The sequence below is a fragment of the Cornus florida genome, unplaced genomic scaffold (genome assembly GCF_030987335.1).
Source record: "Cornus florida cultivar Cherokee Brave unplaced genomic scaffold, ASM3098733v1 CherokeeBrave_3.0.0_Hap2_Chr04, whole genome shotgun sequence".
In the NCBI taxonomy this organism is placed as follows: Eukaryota; Viridiplantae; Streptophyta; class Magnoliopsida; order Cornales; family Cornaceae; genus Cornus; species Cornus florida.
In genome coordinates this window covers 10,071,179-10,087,583 of record NW_026775574.1, presented here as the reverse complement: position 1 = coordinate 10,087,583, position 16,405 = coordinate 10,071,179, and the positions used below count along the sequence as shown (strand labels likewise).

Genomic DNA, 16,405 nt, shown 5'->3' with positions numbered 1-16,405 from the left:
TCTAAAAATTACAAGAATGGTTGTTTCATGAAATTAAAAATATTAAATGTTTATTATAATTAGATCTTTACAAATAAGGCCCTACGCATGATTTAAAGAATTTAGATTATAATGACAAGATATTTAATATTTTATTTTTTCGTTGGAGCATTAATAACGTCAGACACTCAATCTAAAATGAATAGTGTTAGCTCCCCAACGGAGTAGTCTACACTAGGTGATTTTAGAAAGGCTAAACATAATCAGGAATCATTTCATATAGATAGACAAGGCATTGTCTTAAAATATATGGAAATGATGGAATATGCCCGCCAATAGCAATAATGAACTTTACCAACCGAATAAGTTATTGGCGTGTTGGTTATTTGATTTTTCATGCAGTAGTTAAAGAACCCACATACTATTTTAATGGAAGTGCTCACCTAATAACAAATGAATCTCAACAGTAATAATAGTGAACTCCTTCATCAGGATAAGTTATTGACGTATTAATTGTGTGATTTATTATGCTACGGAGTTGAGGGACCCGCATTAATTAAAAGGGAATATTCACCAATAGTGATAATGAAATCTTATTCTATTGAGACTTATTATACTATGTGGTTGACAAACTCATTTTAATTTTAAATATAAATGATAGTATTAATAATTCACCTTGCATATTGTATGAATGCATTTATATTTAGATTAATTATGTCTAATCCATTTTATCTACTTGCTTACATATTCAATGTAACTGGACCTTATATATATTGACTGGAAAAAGAAATTAGATATTTTATTCACAACGTGGTGGTACAAAATGTATTTACTACTCCTAAATCTAATCATTTTACTTTAAGATACTCAAGAGAACATTAATGTTTTTAATAAGTGAAATAAGGCAAATGATATGACTTGGTGTAATATTCTAGAGTTTATCTCGTATACGCTCCAAAGCTAACATTTACATTATTTTATTTTCTTCAAACATCATATTAAATGTCAATGAGATGTTTTGATAAGATTAGATAGAACATATGTCTAAGTACTGTGTCAAATTTAAATACCATCAAGATAGCCTGAGGAACTCCAGTATGATATCGGATTTTGAAAAATGATTATTTATTATTTAAAAATTGAACTGGAGGTCAAAAGGGTTGACTTGGGTGGTAAGTTTGAAGTTGACAGAATTATTGCCTTGTTACCAAACTCGTTCGACTCTTTTAGAGTGAACTATAAGGAACAAGTTTAAGGTCACACTCGCTAATATTTTTATAGAATTGGTAACAGATGAAAGAATAATTAAAAATATGGGCATTCCTATCAATCTAATTTGGTCTATACTATCTTCTTTTAGGCCCGAGTGGAAAGGCAAAGGAAAGAAGAAGGATGATAATAGGACTAGGCTAGCACAAAACATGAGTATTCAAAAAGTTAAAGGGATTAAGGCAGTGTAAGTTAAGGGCGAAGGAAATTGTTTCTTTTGCTGCTAACTAAGACACTCAATGACGAACTGTCTAAGCAATGACATAGCATAAAAATATATATATTTAATCATTGAGCCATGTTATGTAATTATATCTATTAATTCTTGATAGATAGATTCTGGAGCCACTAAACATGTTTGCAATTCGTTGCAAGGATTTCAAGAATCCAGAAGCCTCGATGATATGAATATATATTTGTACTTGACCTGATGTCAAGGTTGTAGCTAAGTCAGTGGAAGTATTACATTTGAAATTAGAGAGTATGAAGATATTAGTATTAGAGAACTATCTTTATACACAGATATTAGACGCAATCTAATTCTTGTTCACTTTTTGTTATAAAAACTGTATTGTTATTTTGTAAAACTGGTTTTATAAAATTGAATAAATATGCGATTGCTTCTGGTGCATTGAAAGATGGTTAATATACTATAATCACAAGCTCTTAATATTTACAGGATGTAAAAACTAATGTTGCATCTTCTAGATTGAATGTTAAGAGAAAATTTGTTATTCCTGACTCATTGTATTTTTAGTGTCTATTTTTGGGTTATAATCAGTTAAAATAAGATTCAAAAATTGGTCAAGAAGGTCTATAACCTAGTGAGACAAAGGAACCTAAACCAACTTGTGAATCCAGTTTTGAAATATAGATAACCCTAAGGGCTTAATCAGCCAAATGAAATAGACATAAAGAACAATTAGAGTCGGTACACACTGACACATGTGCTCTTTTGAACATCCAAGTAAGATTACTCACGTTTTGGATACATTTATTTGATGCGACACAAGTCTTAAACTTTTGGTATCTTCCGAGAGTGTCAAGACTGACGTGGAGCACAAATTAGGTAAGTTTATCAAAACACTTCGATCTTATTGTGGATATGAATATTTCTTGAGATAATACAAAGACTATATGGTCAATGAAGGTGTTGTGTACCAATTTTCAGCAATTAACGCTAAATTGATTTAGGTATCAAATATGAATAACAGAATTTCGCTTAACATGGTTAAATCTATGATCAGTTATGCTACATTATCTCTTTCATTTAAGAGTTTAGCGTTAATGATATCGATGCGCATTATGAACTGCATTCCATCTTAGTCTATCTCAAGGATACCGTTTGAGCTGTGTTTTTTACTATATCTTAGTTTGAATCACATGCACATATGGGATAGTCTTGCAAATTTGCGCTTGATATAAACAAGTAAGTTGGAAACAGATCATACGCATGATAGATTTGATAGCTACTCTAAATGCACTATGATGGATTATTTTATAATCTCAATGATAAAAAGTTGATTGTTTACAGTTACTGTTTATCTATAAGAGGATCATATTATAAATTACATACCTAGTAGCATAATATTAGAGAATATGATATGAGTATCAAATGTACCACATGTGAACATACTTATTATAGAGATTGAAAATAATAAATGAATTCCCTATTGATGCGTCAGCATCATCTAATACATAGATTCCTGCATCGGTACATTATTATAATGGGAGGATTATCATCCAATCCGACAGAGTCATGTTTTTATGTGAGACTATTATAGACATCCCTGTTAAACATGAGTTGGACCCAGTAAGCTACACGGAAGCGTGAACCGATATGGATACAGATCGTTTTGGCGAGTTGCTATGAAATCAGAGTTGGAATCTATGTATTCTTATAAAATCTGGGATATTATAGAACTTTCTAGTAGGGTGATACCTATAGAAGGCAAGTTAATCTACAAAAGGATACCGGAAGATTTCTTAGTAATTAAATCATGAGTGTATAAGAGAATGTCATTATTTTTCCTAATTCTATATATTGATGACATCCTACTCATTTATAATGACGTGGAAGTATTGTTATCAATAAACAGGTAGTTGTTCAATTACTTTTAAATAGAGGATCTTCAATATGTAAGCTATATTCCTAGGATCAAGCTTTTGCAAAACCAGGTTAAAAAGAAAATACGCTTATCTTCATAATCCTACATTGATAAAGTTTTGACTCGGTTTGGTATACATAACTCAAAGAATAAGTTCTTGCTTTATTAATATGGATTGTTCTCTCTAGTAAGTAGTTTTCCAAAACTAGCAGAAGAGATTGAGCAATTGAGACTGGAACTATATGCTTTGGCATATGGGAGTCTCATATATGCCATGGTCTATACCAAACAGGACATCCGCTACATTATAGGGATAGTAAGAAGATATCAGTCTAATCCTGGACTTGATAACTGGTCTGTTGTGAAAAATATCATTAAGTACCTCAGAAAAACCAATAATCTCATACTCATTTATGGATGTGATGATGTGGTTCCAGTCAGGTTTGATAGTTCTAATTTCAAATCAGTTATACAAGGTCCATGCCTTAGTGTATGTTCTCTAAATGAAAGGGAAATCAGTTAGTAAATTGTTAAGCAGATTTCAACTGCTAACTCAAACCTGCAGGGGAAGTACATTGCAGCCTTAAAGGCGGCAAAAGAAAGCCTTTTGGTTTGATCTCACTGATTTAGATGTTGTAGAGTATACTAGGCTGCCTATCGAGCTATATTGTGACAATAGTGCAAAAGTAGTCCAAACCAATGACCCAAGGTTCCATAGAGGAACAAGGTACACTGAGAGGAAGTATCATGTTCTACATGATATTGTCCGGCAAGAAAATATACTCATGGTTAGAACATTGCATTGGAACACAACTTTGTTGATCCATTAACAAATGTGTCATTGATCAATAATTTTGATCGTCATCTGGATAAAATTGGTGTTAAATGCAATTTGAATTGGCTATGAGGGCAAGTGGGAGCTATTGGGATTTATATGCCCTGGAATAGCAAATTCCTATTTGGATTATAGTGACATATGTTCCTGACGTTTTTGATATATTTATGCTTGATACAATTGGTGAATTCAATGTATTATGTTTCGATTCATTATAAAATTGATAGTATCCACTTGATTACAAGAGATATTTATATATGTATGTGATGGCGATCAATACATGAATATAAATAATAATCATAAATTGTTCATAGTCGGTAATTATGGATGGATTCATAATTAATTAAGACTTAAACTGGATCCGCGTTAAGTTGAGATATATTACGAGAGCCGTCATATGCAATTGCTCTCTATCACTGTCATGGCATTTGACTCTTAAGCATAAAAAAAGTATAAACTCTTTTATTAATTAATAATTACTTTGATTTGTTCGGCGGATACTTCGAGATTCTTAGACCGATACTTTGGGTAGTTATGTAATTAATAGTTAGAGGATTATATTTTCAATATTTGCATCATTACTACTTGTATTTATTTTGTATTGATTATGGTTGATCATAAAGTAAATTCGAAGGCCTTCGTGTATTTTTAGACAAAATGATTTATTATATATTTATTTATTTAAATTATTATTTTTGTCAAACAAATGTTTTATTGTGATCGAGTCAGAAATAATCAACGGTACCAAAATGAATATATTAATTAAGTAGTCGGATTGATGACTTTATTTATCCAATAACTAATTATGCATAGAGGGGTCAAAGTGCAACATTGACTTAGAGGTTATTTATTATTTAATTGAAATTCAATTAATTTCTTTTAGTGGAGTAAAAATTAATTTATGAATTAATTGAATTGGGTCCATAGACCGGGCCAATTATTAATTCATTGTAGCCAATAAAATAATAAGCCCAAAGAATTCTCACTCATAGCCTAACTTGATATTGGAATCCTATTAGATTTGAGACATGTGAATTAAAGATTGAAAATGATTTATTATTTCTTTTTCCTTATCTTTATGTTGCTTATATATATAGATGGTCTATGTATATTATGGGAGTGATTTTTGGAAGAATGAAAAAAGAATATATTTTCTCTCTAGAAAATTAGAGTTAGTGTTCTCATCTAATAGAGGCTCCCGCAAGCCTAGTTTTTCAAGATCATTTATGGAGGCTTATGAGTGATTCCTAAAGACAAAACAAGTATCAAAAAGATGGAGATCCAAGGAAAAGACATCTTGCTAAGGGATTTATAATAAGTAAGAATATTCAATTTAGAGAAAAGATTTAAAAGTTTACTCAGACGTTTGATGTAAGTATTCAATCTGTTAATTGAATAATACATCATATTTTATTTTTGCATAAAACGTGTCTCTATGTGATGAATCAAGATCTGTGAATGAAAATCCCTCGAAAAATTTTTAAAACTAGCACATTTCCCATCAGCTATCACATGTCATGAGTGGAGAGAAAAAATAAGCCACAAAGTTAGAAGCTACTTAACAGATCAAAACCCAAAACAATTCCAATCAATTAACTAAAGCATTGCATGATAAGAAAAAAAAAATAAAAATAAAAAATAAAATAAAATAAAATAAAATTCTTTAAGGTAATAACAAAATAAATAAATAAATAAAAAATAATAAAAAAAAAAAGGGGATGTCATAGATAAACCTCAACTCTATACTGATTAAACAATACAGGCTATACTTGAACAACCAACACATGTTAGATTAATATACGGTATGAAACTTAATGAATGATCAAGGTCCCACATTTTAATTTCATGGCATCATACGGGTCCTTTATATATACTAAAATTTTAATGGCAACTATACATACTTCCATGCTTGTTTCATTCTTTTTCCCTCAAATCCATGGAATACTACCTCATTAATTGTGTAGACACCCCATTTTGCACCATTTTTTAAAAATATTTTTAAATATTCTTGTTTGTTTTAAAAAAAAATGAGAAAAAAGAAAATAATTAAAATAAAACAAAAAGAACGGGAAAATGATAAAAAATAAATAAAAAGAAGAAAAAATATGAAGAAATAGAAAAGTAAAAAAAAAAAAAAAAAAAAAGATAAAACAGACTAAAACGAAAATAAATAAAAGGAAAGAAAATAATAATAACAAGACAAGCACACTCACACTAAGCTCATGTACACACACATGCACCGAATCCAAACCCATTAGTATAAGGCATTCATCTTTCAAACCAGCAGCAACACTTAGCCCCCTGCACAATGATCTTCACTCTTCCTAAAGACTTAAACAATCACTAGCCAATTATTATAGAATTTGATCTGGGCATGGACACTGTTGATAACCGCGCCACGATAGCTGACTAAGTGGCGCCACCTTGGCAACATAAGCACAACTGGCAAGTGCTGACCTGGCGTGCCCGCGGTGGATTAGGTATTCTCGAAGTACCTATCCAACGACGGAACTCACTGGTCAAGGGAGGGGTCGCTACCCTTCCTCTACTGTGGACGCGCCCCGCTCCAGTCGGATGAGCTCCTCCCCCCTGGCTCGCTCGAGGGTGCTCTCTGAAAGAGCAACCTCGACTAACCTGTGTACACGCGGAACTTCTTGGCGAAGAAGACCTCGGGGTAGAACCGGGATGGGAACCTGCGAGGTCATGAAGGCAGGACCTCGAAAAGGGGCTTATCCCCACTAAAGCACGGGAATCTGAAGACATGTGGATAGGTGGCTGAGATCTAAGGGGTCGCCTCAATCCGGGGCCAGCACAAGGGGGAAAGAATACTCGGTGTCTAAGCTCGAGCGATAAAGGATAAGCAATGCATTAATTGCGAAAGACATTTGATAAGACCCGCATTAATTAGGGAGCGCCGTTACCTCCTTTGACCGGGGGGCAAAGCGCCGCTACCCATCCATCAGTGTCTCATCCATCAGAGGAAGAGACCATTAAACCTGTGGACAAGAGCGGGCTCAGCTGAAGGACCAAAAGATATTGACCGAGGAAGAAAACACTATAAATAAGGATGTTAATCAGCCTTAAAAACACACAACCACCACATTAACACTTATCCTCTGATAAGCTCGAGGTTGCGCGGTACCGAGGTCGGCCTTCCCTTTCTTAATCTTCATACTTAGATAATCCCTTGTGTTGCTTGGATCTCCACTTGGATACTGATCTCAGATCTCTTGACTTACGTGGAACGATCTCCTCATCCTACTCACGAACTATCATCAACATTTTGGCGACTTCACTGGGGAGGAACGCTTCGCATATGTCAAGCATACGGGAGATCAGTCCACCTTCTCAAACTAGCCCTGCTTTAGATGAGGGCTATAACGAATCTGTGAGTATGCCTGGGTCGTATTTTCCTGGGACCAGGATTATCTATCATGATGCCCTGGTCGAAGCTCACAATGCTTTATCTCATAGAATGGAGCAGTTAGAGGGCACGCAAAGAGAAGTGGTGACGTTGTTGCGGGAGATTGTTGATAGAGGGGTACCTCGACGAGATTTAGGCCCAAGCAGCGTCCCTTCCGACGAGTTTGCTTGGGAACACGTGACCCTAGAAAACTTGACACGACATTCGCTCTCATCATCAGCTAAAGTAAGACGAGCCGCTGGCCGATGTACACGGTCGCGAGACGCGCCGCCTCGGGCCCGTCTAACTCTTTTCAGCACTCCCCTCACGTCACCTGCAAGGTTGAGTATGCCGAGCACCAGTCGAAGAGAGGCACGGCGCGAGAATAGGGGATCAGAGGAGCTCGGATGTCAACAAAATCTCGTGCAGCAGTCACCATATGTAACTATGGCGGATCTGCAAGTACTACTACGAAATGAAAAAAACATGCTAATGCAGGAAGCGGCTCCCGAACCACCCTATGCGTAATCCATTGCATTTCTCCCTTATCCCCCAGGGTATCTGACCCCTAAGTTTAGCAAATTTGATGGGAGAAAAGGGAATCCGCGAGAGCATTTGGTCCGGTTTATTGAAGCTTTGGGGCCCTTTGGAAACGATCACACACTGCGACTTAGAGAGTTCTCAAAAACTCTCACAGATAGGGCCTACAAATGGTATGCAAATTTAGAGTCTGGGTCGCTCACTACCTGGAACCAATTAGCCACGATTTTCCAATCAAAGTTCTTTCAGGCGGAAGAAAGGGTGACTACTCTCTCTTTGACCAAAGAGATTCAAGGACCCGGTGAGGACCTGCTTACGTATGTCCATAGATTTCATGATCGAGCCATGGAATGTTACGAAACCCACGAAGAAGAGGCACTGGCCAAGATATGCATACAGGGCATGCAGGGATCCTACCGAATCCATCTCATTAACTTAAAGTTACCCACCTTTGCTGATTTAATAGAGGCATCTTGGAATTTGGCAAGTAACCTCGCTATCTGTGCACAGGGCGCTACACAAGAAGAGTACCGAGGCAGACGTAGACCCCAGGTTTCGGCCGCAGATAAGCCAAACAGCAAAAGGAATGCGAGGCCAGCCCGCGCCCCTCGTACAAAGAATCCGGACGAAGCACCTCCTCCATGCCCATGCACTCCGGAAGAAGTGGAAACCATTCTTAAGAAGTGGATCCAACATGGAGATATCAGACTGCCTGAGGTTCTTCGTGAGCCTACTGTAGAAGAAATGACTCACCCTAAATACTGCATGTATCATCGGCACACTCGCCACCCTACCTACGATTGTTGGGCCTTGCGAAATACTTTCCATAGACGGATTGCTAACGGTGAACTCATTCTACCTCCCAGGGATGTGAGGGAGGAACCGTTTCCTGCACATGACCGAGGGGTTGCAATGATGGTCTCCGGCGTAGCAAATGATGGAGAGCGAGTCGAGGAGGATGCTTCCCCCACCAGCAATGACTACAATCAGCATGGGGACAGTGTCGCCCAGGTCGCACTGGTAAGGGCAAACGATCTCGATGCATTCCGATTGCTGGAAACCGCTTCAGTAAAAAATATCCTTCAGAAGATGGATTTCTGTCCTCTTGCTCAGAAAGAAATTGCTACATTCCTGTTGTTGGCAGCAAAGGAAAGTGTAAAGGAGGTCGCGTCGATCACATCGCTCCCAGTACCTCAGAGATCGACCGGTTTGGCCATAGTCTTTACTGAAGAAGACAAATGTGTTCCTACACCGCACAACAGGCAGTTGTATGTTACGGCCTCTCTTAATGGGGTTGAACTCAAGCGGGCATTTCTTGACAATGGTTCATCCCTCAACATCATGCCGTTGGAAATCTTCCGTCGCTCTGGATTACCGAGTGAGAAGCTTATCCGGAAGTCGACTGAAATTGCCGGATTTGGGAGTGATATTCGGAGAACTGAGGGATATGTGACAACCGATTTGGTTATTGGAAAATTCAAAGGCCCAGTTAAGTTCCATGTCATTGACTCAGACACTTCTTATCACTTACTTATGGGTCGCGGTTGGATGCATAAGTTTGGAATTGTTCCATCTTCGTACCACCAGTGTATGAAAGGGTTCTGGAACGGGAAGCAAGTAACGGTCCGCTGCTCTGATCGGCCGTTCACCAGCAGGGAATCTCATATGGTGGAGGCTGCATTCTTTAATGAACTAGAGGAGGCGGAAGAACCCCAACCGTTGAAGGCCTTCTCTCTGCCGAAGTGGGAGGCCATCGACCGACAAGGAAGTGAAAAGATGCCAGGAGCCAATACCAGTCAGAAGGGGCCGGCCGTTTGCAAGAGAGTACGTTTGGCCGATGGGAGGATCGCCTACCGCTTATGACGGTGTTGGGGGGCACGATCTCGGGCGAGGCCGCGCCCCCGTGTGGAGACATGTCACGCGGAGTCTCCTTGTCATAAAGACGAGATCAAAATGGAAGCCGAGTCTGTCCGACTTACCCAGGGAGAGCTGGAGGAGGTCAATCTTGCCGCTGACGGTTGTCACCGGAGGGTCTATGTAAGCAAGCAGTTGGAACAAAATGAAAAGCTGGCATTAATAGCCAAGGAGTTTGAAGATGTCTTTGCCTGGACGTACGAAGAAATGCCAGGATTGGACCCTCGGGTAGTGGCTCATCATCTTAATGTGCGACCAGACGCATGCCCAATCAAGCAAGCGCAAAGGAGTTTCCGACCAGAGCTCGAGTTACAAATAACAGAGGAGGTACAGCGGCTTTTACGAGCCGGCTTTATCAAACCGATTGAGCATCCTACGTGGCTGGCAAATGTGGTCCCAGTAAAGAAAAAAAAATGGAAAGATCAGGATTTGTGTTAATTTCAGAGATTTGAACAAGGCATGCCCTAAAGATGATTTCCCGCTCCCTATGATTGATAGCTTGGTAGACTCCACCTCAGGGCACGAAATGTTCTCTTTCATGGATGGATATAACGGGTACAATCAGATCAGAATGGCACCGTGTGATGCGGAAAAAACGGCATTTCGTACCCCCATGGGGAATTTCTACTTCACTGTTATGCCCTTTGACCTAAAGAACGCCGGGGCTACCTATCAACGAGCCATGACAGCTGTTTTCCATGACATGTTGCATAGGCAATTAGAAGATTATGTGGATGATCTGGTGGTAAAATCGCAAGCTCGGGCTGATCATTTAGCTGACTTGAGAAGCGTTTTCGAGAGGTGTCGAAAGTACAAGTTGAGAATGAACCCGTTGAAATGCGCCTTTGGTGTCGAAGTCGGCTGATTCCTAGGATTTCTGGTCCATCGGCAAGGTGTGGATATTGAGGAGAGTAAGGCTCAGGCCATCATGGAGATGCCACCGCCGCAGTCCCTCAAACAACTAAAGAGTTTGGTAGGGCGGGTCTCGTACCTACGACGCTTCATACCAACGCTTACAGAGGTAACGCACGCTTTTGGCACCTTGATGAAAGGAGGCTCCGAGTTTAGGTGGAATGAGGATCATCAACAGGCTTTTGACCAACTCAAAAAGTTGTTAGCATCAACCGCTACTATGATAGCTCCCCAGATCGGGGTCCCCCTCAGACTTTACATCACGTCGACTAAACGCTCCATAGGAGCGCTTCTCGCCCAGGAGAAGGATGGCCGGGAATGCTCTGTGTGTTACATAAGCCGAATCATTCAAGGAGCTGAAGCGCGCTATTCTCCGATAGAACGCCACTGTCTATCTTTAGCATTTGCGGCCAAAAAGTTTCGCCATTACTTTTTGGCTCATACCATTCACCTCATCACCAAATGTGATCCTTTAAGGTACCTGCTCTCGCGACCCATTATCGCGGGAAGAGTGGCGCGCTGGCTTCTAATGTTGGCCGAGTTCGATATCCAGTGCTTCGCACCCCGCGCCATCTTCAGTCAGGCTATGGCAGACTTGATAGCCCAATTCCCTTCTGGAAACTTCGAGCCAGTGCACGATGACTTGCCCCATGACGAGTTCGGGTCGGCCTGTTGCGCGGATCAAAGCATGATGTGGACCCTGTCGTTTGACGGATCGTCAACCTCCACAGGGGGCGACGCGGGAGTAGTGCTAACACCCGAGCAAGGGAAAGTCCAAAATTTATCATTTAAACTCACTTTCGGATGCTCCAACAATACGGCAGAATATGAAGCCCTGGTATTAGGCTTATTGGCAGCACGGGAAGCTAAGATCAAGCGGTTGCGTGTCCAGGGTGACTCAAATTTGGTGGTGAAGCAGTTGGATGGATCCTATGCCATCAAGGAACTGGCGTTGGCGGCGTACAGAACAATCATTCAAAAACTTAACAGTAATTTTGACAAGCTCTGCATAACTTATGCACCTTGGACAGCTAATCCACACCCGGATGCCCTGGCAACCTTGGGATCTAAAGCTGAAATTGCAGGGAAATCGGTGGATATTCGAATCCAAAAAAGAGAGGAATCCTGCTTGCATGATGAAGAATTTGTTGAACGAAGAAGTCAGGAGGACTGGCGAAGCCCGTATGAAGCCCAATTGAAAGGCAATGCAGAAGAAATTCCCTTGCAAGTGCTCAAAAATTACACTCTGTACCTCGGAGTGTTGTATTTTATAGCACCCGGTGGAACCTTGGCGAGATGCATCGGGAAACAGGAGGCCAGTCGAGTTTTGAACGAGGTTCATAAGCACACGTGTGGCGACAACTCACTGAGCCTGTATCGAAAAATACAAAGGCAGGGATACTACTGATCGACAATGGCAAAAGATGCAGCGGTTGTTCAAAAGGCATGTCCAAAGTGCCAAAACCAACTCGAGGAAGCCCAATGTGTGGCCAATATTGAGGAGGACTGGAGGCTGAAGTATATGGAGTATCTTGAAAAGCGATCGCTCCCACAGGATCCTGAGGAGGCCGCGCTGCTTAGGAAGGATGTCGGGCAATTCTTTATCTGTAACGGTGAGTTAATGAGGCAAGGCTTTGACGGTAATGCTAAGCGATGTGTTAGTCTAACCGAGGCCCGTGAAGTCTTGAAGCAAACACACGAGTACAAACACCAGGGCTGGAAAAAATTGTACAATCGCATCATACAGTTGGGTTATTACTGGCCTACAATGCAAACTGATAGTAAAGATTATGCCCGAAAATGCCGGGAATGCCAAGTTCACAACCATGCTATCCACGCACCAGCTGTGGAGTTACATCCCACAGAGGCTCCTTGGCCATTCCACACTTGGGCCATGGATCTGATAGGCCCAATCTCTCCCAAGTCCAAAAAGATGAAGTGGATACTAGTAGCAACGGAGGTTTACACTAAATGGGTCGAGGCAACTGCCTTGTTAACAGCAACTGGCTAGGTGGTGGCAAACTTCATCAAAGAGAATATTATATGCCATTTTGGCATACCTCGGGTTATTGTATCGAATAATGGAACCCCTTTTGTCAAGAGCAGAGTCCGTGCACTTCTTCAAAGATATCAGGTGGCCCATCGAAAATCAACACCTTATTATCCGAAGGGGAACGGACAAGCCGAAGCCACTAATAAAACGTTGATTCGAATTTTGAGCAGAACGCTGAAGGAACAGCACAACAAGTGGGCTGAGCAGTTACCGCTCGCCTTTTGGGCTTATCGTACCACCACAAGGGGCGCTACGGGCGCTTCACCCTTTTCTTTAGTATTCGAGACAAAAGCCGTGCTCCTAATTGAGATAGCAATCCCATCTAGAAGTCTAGCCGAGCGAAGCCAACTGTAGTTCGATCAACGGATTGGCGAGCTCAAGGGACTTCAGGAGCGGAGGAGGCAAGCAAAGGATAAGATGGTGGTGTATCAGAGAAGGGTGGCTCGGGCCTACAACACCACTGTCCGACCTCGAGCATTTCAAGAAGGTGATTTGGTTCTGAAGTCCGCAATGCATGTAATGCAAAACTTGGCTGCCCCAAAATTTACTCCAAAATGGGAAGGCCCCTTCAAAGTCAAGGCTGCTAGCCCCAGCGAATACTATGACAACGGAAAAGTGGGAAGCAACAAGATATTGGGCACATTTAATGCCAAGTGGTTAAAAAAATTTTAGTCTTAACCTATAAGCCTTACTCGAGACCCTATGACTGTATTAAGTTTTTGAATTTCAAGCTACTATATTAAAGGCCCGAGGGACCTGTGTTTCCCTATCAGTGTCTAATGTCAGTATTTCCCTTTGAATATAATTCCTGGATTGACCTCATCTCTGGTAAAGGTCATAAAAGCATGAGTAATGAAACTCTGAATTGGTGTTGGTATGCGCCTCTAACCTTTTACCCCTGAAAAAGGCCTTTCATAATCACCATATCATATATATATTCTTTTGGCATTTGTAACAACTACTATACGGAAAAATGGACAACACGAAAATGAATAGCACTTAAAAAAAAAAAGAACTGTTCCATTAAAAAAAAAAAAAAAAAAAAGCATTCTCAAATAACTGATTCATTTCTTATACATAAACTGTTCTCAGCAATACATCGTTAAGGTAGATCGCCTAGAGCTAAAAGGGCAGGGCCGAGTTGTGCCGACTTGCGCTCGATCTCGTTCTTCAAAGAGGTGATATGCTGTTCCCTCAGATTCACTTGTTGTTGCAGTTCGACCAAACGTATCCTCTCATTTTCAAAGATACCTTCTTCCTCAAGGACCTGATCACGAAGATCCTTAATTTCCTCCACCATTTTCTCACGCTTCCCAAAGGCCTTGATTCGCGCGAAGATTTCCTCGGCCCAAGTCACGTCAATTTGTGCTCTTTTCAGATTTACAAGAAGACGATCTAGGGAGTCGAGCTCTTTTCTGCCTAGGGTACGATCCCTGGCCCCTCGAAGACTTACCACGAGCTCGCACGTGGTTTTGTATACAAACTCCAGGAATAAAGGCAGCATCCCCTCAAGATTTCCAAAAGTTTACAGATACTTGGCCTTTACCTCTTCTAGGATCTTTACCTCTTCCCTCTGGACAGCGGTACCACCCCATGAAATGCATAAAGTAACGCGATCTCCTTAATCTGGCCTTCTAGGACTTTGTTCGGTGTCTTCCCTCTCCTCGTCACCTTTGAGGGAACGGCGTCTTTCACTGGCCGCATGCGCGTCCCACCCTGGTTCGGACAAAGCCATGGCCTCGACTTGATCAACACTTGGATCATTTTGCTCTGGACCATGTGAGCCCGAGGCCTCGTCTTTGGAAGAGTCGTTAAAAGACGAGCTCCCCGTCTCGTTTAAGCTATCCTCTTCAAGGGAAGGGATTGGATGGCTGACTCAACCATCTCCCGCAGCTCGACAATGGGCTCTCGCGGTAGTACATGAACAATCTCAACCTGCGAGCTAGTGTCGCTGTCCTCACCTCGTTGACCAGAACGTCGACCCTCAGAACCATTAACTGCCTCGGCTACATCTGAGGCAGTCGCTTCGACGTCTGTAACATCATAAAGACAAAGGCGTCTTTCAAAAAAACAAAAATTTTACCTGCGTTTGAAGGCGAGTAAGATAGGCTTCTCTCAAAGTTAAAGGTCCCCATGGCAGGGTCCACCTCGGTATTGACTTCTCCCGTCTCCTCGTTGAGATGACCTAAGCCTCGAGCCAAGGGGATCAGCTCTTTCCCCATCCCGCGACGGGAAGGTACAGGGGGGTTTAAGTCCGATGCCAGAATCTCTCTTGCTGCTTGTTCGGGGTCTTCAAGGACGCTTACAAGAGTGTGAAGTGGATCAGAAGGAACTGCCAAGCCAGTACAAGTCGTTGAAACATGAACTGTGGCACCTACAATAGAGGTCTTCTTAAGTAACACAGAGTAGGATCTTGTGCTCGAAGCCACCCCCGCTCGAGTAGATGGAAGAGAAGCATCCGCGAGAGCAATAGAACTGTGAACGGGGGGGATCCTTTGAGGTGTTCTGGAAATAAACAAGGAATGGTTTAAGTATGAAGAAATGATGGAAATTGCGAAAACAATAACTTGCACTAACCTTAGGTTTCTTGGAAGAAGTGGCCGCGGGGACAAAAGTACTAACGTCCCGATCGACTTTGTGGTTATCTCGACGAGTCTTTGCAGCTCGGAGAGCTATCACGGGCGCTTCGGCACTGGATGAAACCAAGGGAAGCAAACCCGAGGTACTGCAAATCTTCCCGCGAGCCGCTATCGACGTGTTTTTTAAAGGACGAAACGAGGCATCACTTTTCAACAAAGAACGAGCAGGGACAGGAACTGGAGTGCTAACCACAAATTGCTTAAAAGAATTAATCACTTCCTTCCAGTATGCTCTCGTTTGCGCTTCCCATCGTCCCACTCGCGAGGTCGAGGGAACATAAAGAATCTGGCGATCTTTCAAGAGCTCGGTCTCCTCAGAATTAATGAAGCGTAGAAATCCCAAGGCATAGGTACTATGGTCTTGGCGCGCACCATATCCATAGTCTCGAGCAAGCCTTTGATCCAATCCAAACTGTCGAGCCACCCTGTGGGGATTGTAAACTTTACCCACACCCGAGTTGGGTGGAAGGAGGGCAGGAAGGTAACCGCAATATACAGAGCAATCATTGTCAAGGCTGGGGTACGTCTCAGAGACTTGCCTGAAATAACCATGCCATCCTTTGAGGCACAACACTCCACCCGCGGTCCGTTAGTATAGGGACGAGCTAGAAAGCAACTCTCCTTGTCAATATACTCCGCCAATTTCTTTTTTGTGGAATGCTTATGCCATTGAAAAGATCGCTTCAAACCTTTGTCCCGAGGAAGTGCTGTCGGGCGAGGGCCATAACGGGGAAAATGCTCATATAAGAACAT

General features: G+C 41.3%; 1 protein-coding gene across 1 annotated transcript; it reads left to right on the top strand.

Moving 5' to 3' along the window:
* Nucleotides 1-10,976: 10,976 nt before the first annotated feature.
* LOC132304703 (uncharacterized) lies at nucleotides 10,977-12,368 on the top strand. The gene has a single exon (XM_059802433.1). It carries the CDS (start codon nucleotides 10,977-10,979, stop codon nucleotides 12,366-12,368), a length of 1,392 nt encoding a protein of 463 aa, XP_059658416.1.
* Nucleotides 12,369-16,405: the final 4,037 nt, after the last annotated feature.

Coding starts and splice junctions, on each gene's coding strand:
- LOC132304703 (XM_059802433.1), top strand. CDS start 10,977: ATGGAGATGCCACCGCCGCAGTCCCTCAAACAACTAAAGAGTTTGGTA.